A 16,765-nucleotide genomic window follows, 5' to 3' on the forward strand; every position below is an offset into this window, starting at 1 on the left:
TCATGTCCCTTAACTAATAATTATCCATAATCCTTAACTACAGTGGAGCCAGATGCTCCTTCACCTTGGCCATTATTCGATTCTTCATCAGTTTCAGTGTGAGGATCTTAATCGATAGTTGTGTGTGTGTGTGTGTGTGTGTGTGTGTGTGTGTGTGTGTGTGTGTGTGTGTGTGTGTATGTGTGTGAAAGAGAGAGAGAGAGTATATGTTTGACTCATAGGCCTATTTCCAAGCAGGTTTCTGAACAGACTACATTAGTTACATTCCAATGGAGGTCAAGTGGGCCAAGCACTTCATGACAAGAGGGAAAGTGTAAAGCTGCATCCAGGGTCCCCTGTGTCAAGTCAGTCCATCTGTCAGAAGCCTTCCAGGAGCTATGGTGTTTAAATATAAAACAAAACCTTACGTGATTTGGCCCTGTTAGTGGTTATCATTAATGTGGTTTTAAAAAGGGTTTTTATTATTACAGTTTTATTACAAGATAATAACACTTTCTTATGTTTCCATACACAGTCATTGAGCTCCATTTTATTTATTAATTTTTTTTGCATTCCACTACATCGCTTTTACATTGTTTTTCATAGCAGTGGAAACATGCTCTAGACAGACACGTTTTACCACTGTGTATTGCATCATGTGGAGAGTTTTGCACGGTACGAATAATCGATACAGACTAGTCGCATACCTTGCCTGTGTTGCATCCAAAACACATCACTACTGTAAACATACAAAGTGAGTCCAGTTACAGTCAGATTAATGCGTACACATTCTGGATAAAGCCAAGCTTCAATAAATAGGACTAGCCCCTATAGAATTTGCATGTGGAAATCCAAATCACATGAAAATACTAGATTTTCAAATGATGTGAAAAATCGCTGAACGATGATAAATGTGACCACACCTTTAGTCCAATTTTGCAAAAACTGGATTTGTATGATTTCATTTGAACTAAAGGCCCATTCATATTAAGAACGATAACTATGAAGATGACTGTAACATTAGCTATATATTCGCCGATATCAATGCACAATAATGTTCTGTTTATTCTAATGGCACACTTCAGTTATGTCGTCTGCCAATTGAAATGCCCAAGCTCTTTAAAGTCGGGTGAATTCTGTTCAGATGTTAATGTTTTATTATTAATCAGAAAACCATGTTTCCAACAATATTGTGTCATTATCATTGTGGTGTGAACTTCCTATTCTCATAGAGTATTAAAGCTTAATGATGTTAGTTATCGTTATAGTCATTATCATCGGTGAGAACGTTCCTTAAAGCATTTCCATAACTAATGCTTTAAAATAAATTTTTGCATGTTTAGATGCTTATTAAACTAATAAACACTATTCTTTTATTTTACTCCTTATAACTGCCTCTAAAGGTTGTTTGTTTTTCTTTATAGTCTTACATTCTGATAAACTAGTGGAGTAACAAACAATTTCAAAGAATAAGGAGGCTGACTGTACAAAATATAGTTTCAAAGAACATCCTGTACACTCATTTGTGTGAAATAGACAGCGATGAGCTGCTATGTGTAAAAATAAGTGTCATAAACATTGTTTTTCACAATGCAGCCAAATGCACAGATGCAAAGGGCTTTAAGGAAAGACTGAATGTGGTCATTAGGAATTGATCAAAGCATCCCTACAATTTTATGAATATTTCAGACGACGAGATGCCCTTACGGCTATTTCGTCACACAGTTTGCTCTCTCTGTGTGATTTACAGCGCTGTAAAAGCGAGGTGTACAATCCACATAAACGGCATGTGTATGTTTGCCATATGTGCATTTGCCGGGGCCTTAATCAGCTAAGTTGATGTTCTGCTCTAAATATTCCACGGATTTTCTTGCAGATGTGTGCGTGTCACATTAATTTAAAGCGAGCACTCGGCTTCATCGAACGCTGACTTACAAAGTGAATAAAACATTCACATGTGCGGTTAATTTGCGGAAGTTGGCTCAAGCAGTTTTGCTCCACTGATCGGAGTGTATTTAGAGAACAGCGAGCGCCTGGGATGCAGAACGTCACTGTGCTGCAAGCATCCCTGCGGTACACAACAGGATCTGTTCTCAGATCAGCCACAGGCCAGAGCTGGAGTGGGTAGATAAATGCAGATCACATTATTAGTTTGCGGAATGAAAACAGTGATTAGGCCTTCCGCAGAGTATGCAGGGAATTCAAATGAGTGAAGTGCTTTGATATGTACCCGTTAAAATTACAGTTTTTAGCGTGCTGATGCTCTGTTGTGTTAAGAATGGAGGCTGATGTTGTCGGAGCCTCATTGATTGCCTTTTTTGCAGAGACTCTTATGGACAGCAGGTGGGCTACTACAGAGCTGGCGTGGACCACTTATCCAGAAAGCGGGGTGAGTTACAGCTATTTCCTGTTTGTAATTGTCCAAAAGGGCAGCTATTAATCTACACGTGCATTGACGAGACAAATGAAAGGGGGCCATTAACAAGAACAATCGTTCACAACCTCTCTGTTTGCAAGCGGCAGTTTATTTTACACATGTGACTGGTGAAGAAATTAACCACAGTGAGTCTGACCTTAAGCCTGACACCCCCCCACCGACCCAAAAACCACTCGCTCCCGTAGTATGATTTGTCTTTGGAATGTGCATGCGAAGTCAGTCAATGGAAATGATGGGTTGCCATGGAAACAATCTTAAGCAGCTCAGCCCTTTCCGCAGGCTGGCGCTCAATGTCTGGCATCTCAAAAGCCATGCATCATCATAAGTAATGTGTTCCTTCACACCTGGAGATAAACACATGCTACCCCTCGCTGCGGTGCCTCTTAATTGTGTTGTGAGAAGTTCAGGCAACCCGAATGTCACCTTTGAGAAAGCATTTCTATTTACCCTAACCACCGACATGAATTTAATTGAGCATTTGAGTCGTTCATTATTCCTACTTCCATGGTATCTTACAGGTAACATCTCAGTAATGATCCATAGATCTGGATCATTTTAGGATTTTTAGGTTTTAGGTAACATTGTGTCCTAACCAATAATTTGTCAGTCCATAGTAAACAAGAAAATGTGGCATGATTTCAAAGCCAATCTGGAAATATGTTATATTTAATAAACAGGCCAATAACAAAGAATGTATTTTATTCCATTTTCCATGGCATGTGCCAAGTAAAAAGTCATATTTTATTTCTTATTTTCATTTGAATATTGTTTAAGGCCTAATATTATGAATGCAAATATCATGAATTATTAATTAATGCATACATTTTTGGGATTCACACTGCTTGACATTTTACAGGCAGAACCTTGCCCTTAAAAAGCTCCAATGTTCTGATATTTGAGGAGACATACTGACACTGACACACATTCATGAGGGTCCTTTATATGATATAACTTATTGTTTTAAGGTTGTTGTTTTTGATGTTGGTTGCATCACATGACTAATGTTTTTTGATATGAAAAAGCAGTGAAGCAGTACTTTTTCTTAAGGAATTATAATAGATTATGTAAAACAGCTTAAGAAGGTTCTCTTTTCAATAATCCATTTATTTATTTAATTGTTGTGTCACTGACCAATACAGTTATGTGGAGAAAGATCAAATGATCAAGGACCAATGTGTTACATTCAATAGAAACTATATATAAAGAAAGAATTCACTACATAGAGAGGAAGGTCATAAGTTATAACATCACTGTGTTCCATGTTTTGCTAGTTTCATTGGAAGTAAGCAACACAATAAGACCTTAAATGATAAATACATGTAGTCTTTACACAATTCCTAAGGTCTTATCTACTGTCATTTTTCAGTTGGACATTTAATTTTAAGAAAGTTCATTGTGCATTCAGTGACAGTATTTTATGTCCTTCTCAGTGGGAAGAAGTGAGTGGATATGATGACCTCTTGAGCCCCATTAGGACATACCAGGTCTGTAACGTACTGGAGCCCAATCAGAATAACTGGCTCCGGACAGACTTCATCCCACGCAGAGGAGTTCTTCGAGTTTACGTAGAGCTCAAGTTCTCTGTGCGGGACTGTGGTAGTATTCCCAATATTCCCGGCTCCTGTAAGGAGACTTTTAATCTGTTCTACTATGAATCGGATGGAGATGTGGCTACAGCAAGCAGCCCGCCATGGAAGGAGAACCCCTACGTAAAGGTCAGCCAGATTGATGGCTTCTTTTAATTGAAGACTTTGCATGATAATTCATTTTACAATCTTTTGGTGAATGATGGTGTCTTAACTATTTACTTGGGAATGTAACACATATTTAAAGAAATTGTCATCATTTAGGGATGTCATTCTAAACCTGAATGCCTTTTTTATTTCTGTGAAACACAAAAGAATATATTAGGTCAGTGTATTATTGTCCATTTAATGAATGTGAGTTGGGTCCAAGAATTTTTTTTAAGATGCAATAATTTTTCATGAGTGAACTCCAGTAATTTTAATAGGAAATAACACAAATAGATATTTTGCAAGAGTGCAAAAGATTTTGCACAGATTTCACAATAGGTTCAAGTTGGTCACATGAGCCCCTTTCACACTGCACGTTCGACCCGGAAAATTGCCGGATCATTGCCGGGTCGCCTTCTGTGTGAACTCAAGCACGTCCCAGGATTGATTCTGGGATTTATCCCGGGTTGGGGACCTAGTAACATTGCCGGCTTCATTCCCGGAATGAGCTCTGTGTGAACAAAAGCCAGAACTAATGCCATAAAGGGTGTGTCGTAGTGATGACGCACATTATCGTGTGACTCTTTTACCAGGTGTTTTGAAGGCAGATCAGCGTTCGCGACGAAAATATATTTGCAAACTGTAATGAAACAGAGATAAGTTAGTTCCTCACTTTACGCGCTGACGCTGAGATTGTTCGCCAGCTTAAAGGGATAGTTCACCCAAAAATGAAAATTATGTCATTAATAACTCACCCTAAGAAAACGGTTCACGGTTCTTTTGCGCTCGACGTAATGCCGTCATTGGCGATGAATCTTCGGTTTACCTGGGCTCATAACATTAGCACAGAATCAGTTCAGAATCAATCACCAAAAGAATCAGTTCAGTTCAGAAGCTCTGTGTGTCGGTTTGCTTCACGCTGAATCACACATGCGCAGTATCATCAGCTCCTCGGTTCTCGAATCAGACACGTCTGACAATAACGGTTCTTGACTCGTGAACGAGTCATTATCTGGCTCGGCTCGGTGTTCATCTTCAGTTCTCTCTTCACAGCAGTTCAGTCAGTGTACTGTTTGAGTAAATGAATTACTCCAGGCTATTGGTTTGTTTGAACTCAGAGGAAGTGTCAGCCACATTAAAAAAGTCATTTGCGGATTAATGCGTATTGGAGACGCAAACTGTTTCAAACGATTCAGTTCGATTTGGTAAACTGTTTCAAAAAGATCCGGTTACATCGAATGATTCATTCGCGAACCGGATATGACAAACTGCTTTGTTTTGAACTGTCTTACAACAGACACGGAAGAGAAGACAATGCTGAATAAAAGTCGTAGTTTTTGCTATTTTTGGACCAAAATGTATTTTCGATGCTTCAAAAAATTCTAACTGACCCTCTGATGTCACATGGACTACTTTGATGATGTTTTTCTTACCTTTCTGGGCATGGACAGTATACTGTACACACAGCTTCAATGGAGGGACTAAGAGTTCTCGGACTAAATCTAAAATATCTTAAACTGTGTTCCAAAAATAAACGGAGGTCTTACGGGTTTGGAACAACATGAGGGTAAGTTATTAATGACATAATTTAGCAAATTGGGCCAACTAACCCTTTAAGTGAAAGTTAAAATGCCTAGCATTTTCGACTTGTACCGTATTTTCCGGACTATAAGTCGCACTTTTTTTCATAGTTTGACTGGTCCTGCGACTTATAGTCAGGTGTGACTTATTTATCAAAATTACTTTGACATGAACCAAGAGAAATGAACTAAGAGACATGAACCAAGAGAAAACATTACCGTCTACAGCCGCGAGAGGGCGCTCTATGCTGCTCAGTGCTCCTGTAGTCTACACTGAAGACATAGAGCGCCCTCTCGCGGCTGGAGACGGTAATGTTTTCAGTTGGTTCTTGGTTCTAAATAAATGCCCAGTGCGACTTATATATGTTTATTTCCTCATCATGACATATTTTTGGACTGATGCGACTTATACTGAGGTGTGACTTATAGTCCGAAAAATACGTTACATTACAAGTAACATCCTAATGCCACGTGTCTTTACGGGAACTTTACGGGTTGTGTGTGAACGCACGCACATATTCCGGGTAATCACTGGCAGTGTGAAAGGGGCAAAATCTATACAATCCAGGACAATTGCCGGGACACATTACCCGTGTACTATCTGGAATCTCAGTGTGAAATGGGGCTATGGATTTGTTGCGTTGATCAACAGAAAGCTGCTTAGTATGAAAGTGGCGTCTGTGGTTCATACATTGCTACACTTTTGACAAAAGACATTGGACCCACAACATTTTACTAGGGATGCATCAATCCGATACTCGGGATCGGTATTGGCTCCGATCCAGGCATTATCTGCGTTTCGGGTATCGGTCAGACGAGACCGATCCAAATCCGATCCTGTGTATACAATTCTGTGTTATTGTTGAGCTCCACGAAAGGCACAAAAACATAAACCACCAAAACATTTTCATGGACATATTTCAAGTGTTCTGAAGCTGTTCCATATTCAATGTGAAGTCAGATTTATATTATCATTAAATTCAGTCCACATAAACTCTTTTCTCCACTGCGGCTGTCTGTTATCCTCCATTCAGCAATCAAACTGCGTGTCACGTTCGGTTACTACAGTTGAAGCGATGAAACTGTCTTCAAGAGTACACAATAACTGAGGTTTAAAACTGTTCAAAGAAAAGGCTCAATAAACTAACGCACAGAGTTAATAGACTACGTATCTCTTGCCTTTTTACTAGTGATGTCTGGCTCGCGAACAAATAGTTTGATTTAACCGGTTCTTCTTAGTGAACCGATTGAACCCGTTCACCAAATGGGACTGAATCGCTTGAAACGGTTCGCATCTCCAGGAAGTATTAATCCACAATTTATTTAAATAAAGTTTGAGGAAGCTTGATGATGATGTTGATCTGCGACCATGGTGTGCTGTAGTCCGTTTATAGCCTCCCGTTAGCATTTTATATCTGACGGCTTTATTTAGACTTCAAAATGTTTACATTTTGGAGTAATTTGTAAAGATTATCTTGATAGACAAAACGTGTAAGGGTTATAACTCTTTGTTGAAAGATTATTATTAGTCTTTCTTGTTCTGTCCTATCTATGATATGTTGCTGCCTTTATTACTGTGCTATAGATTTAAAAGAAACGTCTATATAAATGTATATACTTGTTTTTTCAATAATGTATTTGACAACATTTCAAAGAGCAATGTGTAACATTTTACCAGATTTTAGACTTATTCACCTTTATTTGTAAATCAAATATTTCAATAGATTTGATAAAATTATTGTGCACCCGTGATTTTTATAGAATCTAGACTATCTTTTGCTGCTGAATTATCTACCAACCTAGTTTATAATGATATTTTTGTAATCATTTATGATTATATATTTTTTCATTTCATTATTTTTCATTAAAATTAAGTTGTGTACATGCAGTAGATTGTGATTAACACAAAATAATGATGATCAGGTCAACACATTGAAAAAAAAAAAATCTGTGCTGGTATGGGATTGGATCAGTATCGGCAGATACTCAGAATTTTCGATATCAGATCGGATCGGTTCTGAAAAAATGGTATCGTTGCGTCCCTACATTTTAACATTTAACAATGTGACCGTTAGAATGACTTGGGCGAGTAAATGATGACATAATTACAGAGATAAAGGTTTATAGTCCACAAAAAGATTATCCTAACAACAACAATGTCCAAATCACTGTCCTTACCATCTCTAATGTCTTTTGTCCCAGGTGGACACCATAGCCCCCGATGAGAGCTTCTCATTGCTGGAGTCAGGAATCGTCAACACCAAAGTACGGAGTTTCGGCCCTCTTTCCAAAGCTGGTTTCTACCTGGCCTTCCAGGACCTGGGCGCCTGCATGTCCCTCATCTCGGCCAGGGTCTTCTTTAAAAAGTGCTCCACCACCATTGCTAACTTCGCTGTCTTCCCCGAGACGGCCACTGGTGCCGAGGCCACCTCTCTGGTCATCGCCGCCGGAGCCTGTGTGCCAAACGCCATAGAGGAATCTGTCCCTCTAAAGCTGTACTGTAACGGAGATGGAGAATGGATGGTTCCCGTGGGAGCATGCACCTGCATGGCGGGCTTTGAGCCGGCCAAGAAAGATACTCAGTGCCAGGGTAAGTGTTTGGCTTTTTATACCAGAGGAAAGCGGATTCTGAGTGTTTCCTGGCAGATGCTACAATACGGATTATAAAATCTGTCTGAAGCAATGCAAAGGTTTCATGCAGGTCAGAGCGGTTTATATCCTTTTTTATGCAGTCACTGGTAATGCTAATTTTTGCACACACATACACATTTTTACACACTGAATAGCATGACTAAATTTTTTTCTTGACATTCAAAGAAGTTTTTTTGATCATGTAACCTAATTTCACATTTAGTGGTTTGCTGTTTTTTATGTTAAAAGTGCAATTACATGAAATGAATAGTTCTCCCAAAAAAATTAAAAAAATATGTTTTCTGTCTTCCATTTAATAAAAGTAAATCAGAATCATATTGACTGCCTTATTAAACTTCCATGGTGCTTTTTTTGTTCTCTTTTATTAACCTGTTAGCATTCCACTGTGTTTTAGACGTTTTAGGCAAATTTTTACAGGAATGCTAAGAAGTTAAAGGAATAGTCAACAAATTCTGCAGCATTTCTCTATTCGTATTCCTCAGAAGAAAGAAAGTCATATTGACGCAAGTAGTGTTATAAGACTATTACATAATTGGATTTCTCTTTGCATTCTGGGGTTAAAGGCCAAAACTGTTAATAGGATTTTTTGGTGAAAATGAAAAGGCCAGAATTTAGGAGCTCAGCTAAGGCTAGTATTGCCAGCCATTCCAGAATCTTGAGTTTCAAACAAATAAGAACAATGCGAGGACCCGCCTGTACTGATCCACAGTCTCCCCGCATACCTTGTCTGGGCTCAGCACAAAAGAGAGAGAGTCTTAGTAATGGGTGGAGGACTGCAGTGGTGTCAGAGAACAGAGCTACCAACAGTGGCAGAACACACTGACACGTCCCAGAGACGGATACATATGCTGACCGCAAGACTAATTCTCGAGCGTGATTCTGAGAGAGTAATGAGGAAAATTAAAAGATAGACTACAGTAAGAGTGGCGGAGGAGAGAGTGGGAGTGCAAATGAATGATGAGGTGGGCTCATAGTAATAAAATGTGAATTGTGCGGGCCTCCTGATCTGTTCTCTGGGAAGGAACTGGTGGACAGAGGGGAACTTCCTTTGAGATTGCCAGTATGTGGCGGCTCATTTTTTTTCCATCTAGTTGTTCAAGGTTAAGAGCTTGCCTTAAAGGACTGATAAACGACTCTCCCAGGCTGTGCTATACAGCCGTGAGATGCACCATGTCCAATGGAGAGTGCACCTAATTTCTTTTATCACCTTCCAGCTTTAATCCTCTGGCCCACTGACACACACACACACACACACAGAGAAGGGAAACAGCCAAGCCCAGTTAACATTTATATGGGCATATTCTCACTCTCTCCCTGTCTCTCAAAGCTCTTCCCATCTCATGCTCGTGCTCGGTCTGAATGCGTAACGCCATGCATGTTAAGGCTGAGAGCAGGGGCCACTCGCTCAGATTTTCCACTGTCTTATTACACTAGCCGTGAAGCGATATGTTTCATGGGAGGAATACTGAAGACGATTTTTTTTTCTGTATTTGCTATAATTCACCTGCAGTGTCACATGCAGGACACATCTCTCGGCATGGTCCCCATTAACTGCAGTGTTTCGTGAGGAGACACGGGTGTGGTGGATTGTTTACAGGAAAAACAGAAAGCAGCCGATTCCTCAGCCAGACTTACATCAGCCGTTTTCTTCCAAAAGAAACGGACTGACTAGTGCAGTTGGCTTAGGAGGTGCAGTTAGCAGCCGACTTCATCGGAGTTTGGGTTATTCATTCTTGTTATAAATGTTTTGAATCTTATTCTGAAGTGTGCTTGTGTGTTGTACTTTTTATAGTTTTAGTAGCTATATACAGCAAAACTACAATGCTTCAAGTAGGCTATTTTACGGAGCTGTCAACACTGGAAACTCAATCAGTTGACAAACACCCTATTCATATATAAAACTAGCCTATATTTTAGTACATTTAAAGTTTTATTTGTGTTTTCCTGTTTTATTTGGTGCATCCGTTACATCTGAAAATGATCTTCACTATAGGATATAATTTAGATCAATCAATATTCAGAAACAGGTGCCAAAAGACACAGCCCCCCAAAAATGTTTTACATGCCCCCTAATTTTATGTGCTCTAGCGCTGACGCTGAGTGATGGAAATATGTATTATTTGCAGCTGCTTCATGATCCATATAGTTCAAGTGCCAACACAATACTGAAAAAATAGCAACCTTAAAGGAATATTCCAGGTTCAACGCAAGTTAAAGGACACGCCACTAATTTTGAAAAATAGGCTAATTTTCCAACTTCCCTAATTTATCTTAATTGATTTCTACAGTTTTCGAATCCATTCAGCCGATCTCCGGGTCTGGCGGTAGAACTTTTAGCTTAGCTTAGCATAGTTCATTGAATCTGATTAGACCGTTAGCATCTCGCTCAAAAATGACCAAAGAGTTTCAAAATTTTTCCTATTTAAAACTTGACTCTTCTGTAGTTACATTGTGTACTAAGGCTGATGGAAAATGAAAAGTTGCGATTTTCTAGGCCGATATGGCTAGGAACTATACTGTCATTCCAGCGTAATAATCAAGGAACTTTGCTTTTGTACCATGAGTGCAGCAGGCGCAGTGATATTACGCAGCACCTGTAAAATAATTATATCATTGCGCCTGCTGCACCCATGGTACAGCAGCAAAGTTCCTTGATTATTATGCCGCCACTTAAAACTTAACTTAAAATTGCAACTTTTAATTTTTCAGCTCTCTAAGTACTTTACATTAGATACATTACCATACATTACTTAAAATGAAAAGCAAAAAGTTAAAGTGCGACACATTCAATTCAATGCAAGTTTATTTTTTATAGCGCTTTTTACAATACAAATTGTTACAAAGCAACTTTACAGAAAATAATGTTTCTACAATATTTAGTAATAGCTTATAAGTGGTGACTTTCAGTTTGTGCGACGTATGACAGGAGTTTTAGAAAAATTAATACAAGACATAGTCAGCCAGACGATGAACATTATTAATAATATTAATAATTAATAATTATTATATGATGCAGTCACACTTGTAGCAATATTTGTTAGTTCTGTTGTTGATTCAGGGTTCACATGGAAGTGAAAGGGGATTTAAAAGCAAGGCAAGTCACCTTAATCTGTTTATACAACTCAGATTGTTTCAAAGCAGCTTCGCGGTATAATAAAAAGAAAAATAATAGAATCACTGATTGAAGCTTCATCAAATACAAGACAAATCCAAATTCTGCTGTAAACAGCTCTAAAAATACAATAGTGTCATTATTTAGCTCCAATCTGTTCATTGTTGATTTAAGCAGAAATGTGAAGCTTATAATATAAAAACACATTAATTCTTCTGTTAAAACTGGAGTATTATTATGAGATATAAAGTTGTTCTTGTTATTTTTAGGATTGTTTTAGGGTTTTATTAGCCATTATATTATCATGGCAAAGAAATGTCGGTAAGGCACTTACAGTGGAAGTGAACAGGGCTATGGTTGTTTTAGGGTTTTGGATTTAGGATTAGGATTTTATTTTAGTTTACATCACACTGTTCTTAATACAGCATATGATTTGTTTATGTAGCCAAACGTATTTAGGTTGATTCAGTGTTGTTAAGTAATATTTTTGCCATAAAAAATATATACATTTAATTTAATATTTTATATTATAAATATATTTTGATATTGATTTAGAAGCAGGTTTTTAGGTTGACATTTTTTAGTGTACTCATATTTTTTTCAAACATGTTGAAAAAAATTTAATTTATTTAACCGTGTATGGTTCATTTTTGAAAATGACATACTGTAACACCTTTTTCTTTGTCGCCTTTAGCGTGCACCACAGGGACCTTCAAATCCAAACAGGGTGAGAGTTCTTGTATGCCGTGCCCTTCCAACAGCCGGGCCAGGTCTAGGGCATCTAGTATTTGCCCTTGTCAAAGTGGCTACTACCGCGCTGACAGCGACCCCCCTGACGTGGCCTGCACTAGTAAGTGATGATCATAAGTAGCACTTGTCAAATTAACATAGCTCCCACATTGTGCTAATTATATGTTGAAACGGTCTGTTCTGTGCATTTGGCCTGTTTGATGTGGTGACTAATGACACAGAAAAGCGTGTTGATAAAAAGGTCATGATCGCTAATGTAAGCCTGTCAGTTTGCAGCATTTAGTGCATAAAGCGTGTGATTATAAACGGTTAGCTTCAGCGCTGTTGAATCTTGACACATGGATTTAATTGGAAATATCCCATAAATTCACACATTGATGCAATGTGTTGCAAAATCCCCTGGTTGGAGAGCTTTTTTTCCATCTTTTGAAACATATCAGGAAGCCAGAATGTTGTTTGTAGTTTATGAATTTAAAAAACAGAATTGTGCTGGAGGTATGCACATTAAAAAAGGAAAAAATATGTATTCTTTTTCAGCAATTGTAACCAAAGCTTCCAGTTCCTTAGGCAGTTGTGCTTTTGAAAATCCAGCATCTGGATTTAATTAGTTTACATCATGATTCACTGAACAAGATTTGTTGGTTATAGATTTGCCCCTGACAAGTTAACTATGGAGTGCATTGTAAATTAGACATTTTTTTAACAAATATGCAAGAATAATTAGATAGTTTAGCCAATGACAGCCTGACTTTAAGGCTCCAGATTTTTTAATTAGTCTTGGATTACTGTGTAATGATCTACAAAGTGGTATTTTTTATTCCTGACTAAACATATACCGTAGGATATGTGCAGAAAATGTTACATTATACATGTTTCACGAGTATAGCTCTTTACTGTTGTCTTCCTAGCTGTTCCCTCGGCTCCATTAAACGTGATCTCCAGTGTGAACGAGACTTCAGTGTCACTGGAGTGGTCCGAGCCGCGGGATTTGGGCGGGAGAGGTGACGTGGTGTATAACGTGGTGTGTAAGAAGTGCCTGCACGATGGCGGGTCCTGTGCGCGGTGTGATGATAACGTGGAGGTGTCGCCGCGCCGCCTGGGTTTGGCCGAGATGCAAGCGGCGGTGAGGAATCTACAAGCACACACCCATTACAGCTTTGAGATCCAGGCTGTCAATGGGGTGTCCCCCAAGAGCCCATCCACCCCGCAATACGCCACTGTCAATATCACCACCAATCAAGCAGGTGAGAAATTCATTTTCAATTGTCTAATAAACCAGTAAACCACAGGAGACTGTTTAAACCGCACCAAACAGGTAAAATCACAGTAAAGCACAGCCTCCAGTGGCTTACTGTTATTATAAAACACTTGCACAAGTGTCAATGACAAATAAGAGTGTCCTCATAAAGAAAATTAGAAATCTTTAAAAAATCTAAGAATTGTACTCTTTGAAATCATGTTGGGTTCATGTGGTTTTGAAAAAACTTTTTACATTTAATAAAGTAAAATGATATATCTATATATCTATCTGTCTATATATATATATATATATATATATATATATATATATATATATATATATATAGAAAAAGCATGAATTATATATCTACAAATCAAGTTTTTGGGGAGACACACTACATCTGAACTAAGCTTGCCTAAGCTTGCACAAAAATGTAATGCCATAAAGATATATAATATAATATAATATAATATTCATTCATTCATTCATTCATTCATTCATTCATTTTCTATGTATCAAAACATGGCTATTTTTGGGTGGCCAAAATATTTCAAATAAATCAATTATTAAAGATCATGTGAGACTACTTTATATTTTGATATTTTAAAAGCATTTAATTAAAATTTAATTATCATTCATCATAGGTGTTCAGTTTGTTGTATGTTTGAATGTTATGTATGTTGTAATCTTTAAATAAATTAACCTTTTCATTGCCATTGACCTACAAGCAATGTGATAAAAAATATTGGTCAATAAATATTTTATTTTTAATTATTCATTTTCTGTGGATATGTGTGTATTCATAATTCTGGATTTTTCTATGGTTATCGAAGAATATCATAAAATCAGCCACAATAGTTTAGTACACACAGAAATCAGAATACGCTATTCTTATATTGCATGATTTTATTCATTTACCTAAACCAAAATCCTGTAAAGACTGATATGCCAATTTTTCTCTTCAGTTTTAAATTCAGATTTTGGTTTTATTTTAGATCCCAGCTGTCTGTACTGTCACAGCAGAATAGAGCCCCTTTATGAGTCCCGGCCCACCAGTAAAGAGTCACAGCCTTAAATAATCTGATGATTTTCTAATAAAGTTATTCTGCTTTTTCTCCCTCCATCTCTTATCACCTCCAGCTCCATCGGCAATCCCCACCATCCACTTAATACGGGCCACGGCTGGCACTCTCAGCCTCTCCTGGCTGCCCCCAGAGCGGCCCAATGGCGTGATCCTGGATTATGAGATCAAGTACCAGGAGAGGGTGAGGAACTGCTGTGCATCTAAATCACCCCGACTCAAGAACTCTTGAACCCGAGCCAGATGACTTTACGCAAGGCACCCAGCATGGGTTCAACTGGCTTGAGCTCAAAGTAACCCTGGCTTGTCTTAAAGTGGAGTACAATAGAACAACAGATGGCCACTGGTCCAAACCCAATGGCTAAATCTAAAAAGAGTGGAGCTTAATTCTTCTATAGGAGTAACTTGCGGCTGCATGTTTGGATGACAGTTTTAGCCAGGGATTGTCTTTTCAAATACTTTCAAACCACTAATTGCAGTGAAAACTATTAACTAAACATTCACTCTAAGCATTCAATGGCTCAAGAGTCTAGTTTCGGTCCTTCAGTGTGTATGTTTCTGTTTTTCAGGGAGAGTCGTTCTCACACACCGTCACTGCACAGCACACTTCTGCCAAAGTGGAGGGTTTAAAGGCTGGCACGGTGTATGTTGTGCAAGTGCGTGCTCGTACCGTAGCTGGTTACGGACACTATAGCGGCCCGGTGGACTTCAGTACAAGTCTTTATGGTAAGAACACAGACGTTTTCTTTCTTATGCATCTGTTATAAAAGATACTGAGTGGCCAAGAGCATTTTTATATGCCAAACCATGTATACCCACCCATAGGAAAAAATAATCACAAATGAGATCTCTGCTGAATTGTTTATCCTAGACAGTGCTAAGTTAAATCTCCCGCTTCTTAGATATTTCTCCTGAGAAAAGCCTCCAGAAATGTTGCATGTGTCCAAGTCAGTGATTTCAGTATGAATTGAAACATTCTGTATTAGATACTTTCAAGCCTATATGATCTGATGCCATCCGTTTTCATTTTTAAGCTCTTATCGTATCTAGGGGTGTGCACGGATAGTCGAACATTCGAATATTCGTTCTGCTCTAATTATTCGATAAATAAAAATGATATTCGAATTTCGCAAAAAAAAAAAGAAGGTTCACAATAAAATCTAATTTGGTCACTTTCTGTGATTCTCCATGGCATATTTGAAGATGTATGCAAGCAAAAAAATAATTAATGAATGAATTAGGGGCCGTTCACATATCCCGCCTAAAAACTCGTAGAAAACGCATCACTTTCTCCTTCTTTCCAAAGCGCTCGGGCAGAAGCGCTCCTGAGGCGTCTGCCATTGCTAAGCAACAGCGGCGAATAAACACCGCTAACTTGGAGAATGCAATGAAAACTCCTCTTCTCGCGTCCGCCCTAGACCCTTTGGCACAAACATCTCAGGTTTCTCGATGAAGACATGAGAGAAGTAAGAAAAAAAACTTTTTGAACATTATCAGAACATTTTCCTTGATGCGAGTGGTGCGTATGCAGCCGCCATCACCAATGGATGCAATGCCCACTCGTCGGAAAAGGCTGAGCCAGTTCTTCAGCGATGATTCTCCAGCCGAGACGAGTGGGAACAGTTCTTGCTGGAGCCATGTATTCCACCAGATGAGGATCCCATTCAGTGGTGAAACCAAAACACGAAGCGCTTCACAAAACTTATTCGCTTAGCACACCGTTATTTGTGAGTCCCGCCAGCGTCTGTGCCGTCAGAGCGCGTTTTCTCCGCGGCCGGCCTTATTGTTAACAGACTAAGGAGCCGACTTTCCCCCGATCATGTTTACATGCCCGTATTTCTTAACAAGAACATTTAAAACAATAGAAAAAAAGCAAAAAAAGATTTGCTGACAGTTTAAAAGTTTCAAAGTTAAGTGTAGGCTGCTGGCTGCTTTACGTTTTTTCTTTGTTCACTTTTTTTTTTTTTTTTTTGCTTTCAATCTGTACTTTTGTTTGTTTGCACGCTTTGTTAAAGGTTTTCAGCTACAAAACACGATGTGTAATGTTCAAGCTCATTGTGTGTAAGCTTGTTCAAAATGACGGAAACAATAAATGTTGCTGAAAAATAACGTCTGTCTCATTAAACTTAATTTAAATAAACGAATATTCAAATTCGAATGTGGTATTTGCGGAAAACGCCCATCCGTAATCGTATCCACAG

At 38.5% G+C, this 16,765-nt stretch overlaps 1 protein-coding gene and 1 long non-coding RNA gene across 2 annotated transcripts in view; one reads left to right on the forward strand and one right to left on the reverse strand.

Annotated features, from left to right (window-relative positions):
* Positions 1–16,765, reverse strand: part of LOC132155193 (uncharacterized) — a 530,067-nt gene that overhangs the window by 412,447 nt on the left and 100,855 nt on the right. The gene's annotated exons all lie outside the window — the stretch shown is intronic.
* The window catches only part of ephb3a (eph receptor B3a), a 37,051-nt gene that overhangs the window by 1,817 nt on the left and 18,469 nt on the right, over positions 1–16,765 (forward strand). The window contains exons 2-8 of the mRNA XM_059564039.1: positions 2,304–2,368; positions 3,847–4,131; positions 7,932–8,319; positions 12,188–12,343; positions 13,152–13,487; positions 14,624–14,748; positions 15,134–15,290. Coding sequence (XP_059420022.1) covers positions 2,304–2,368; positions 3,847–4,131; positions 7,932–8,319; positions 12,188–12,343; positions 13,152–13,487; positions 14,624–14,748; positions 15,134–15,290 — 1,512 coding nt within the window. The remainder of the gene's footprint in view (positions 1–2,303; positions 2,369–3,846; positions 4,132–7,931; positions 8,320–12,187; positions 12,344–13,151; positions 13,488–14,623; positions 14,749–15,133; positions 15,291–16,765) is intronic.

Source organism: Carassius carassius, chromosome 12 (genome assembly GCF_963082965.1).
Source record: "Carassius carassius chromosome 12, fCarCar2.1, whole genome shotgun sequence".
Lineage (NCBI taxonomy): Eukaryota > Metazoa > Chordata > Actinopteri > Cypriniformes > Cyprinidae > Carassius > Carassius carassius.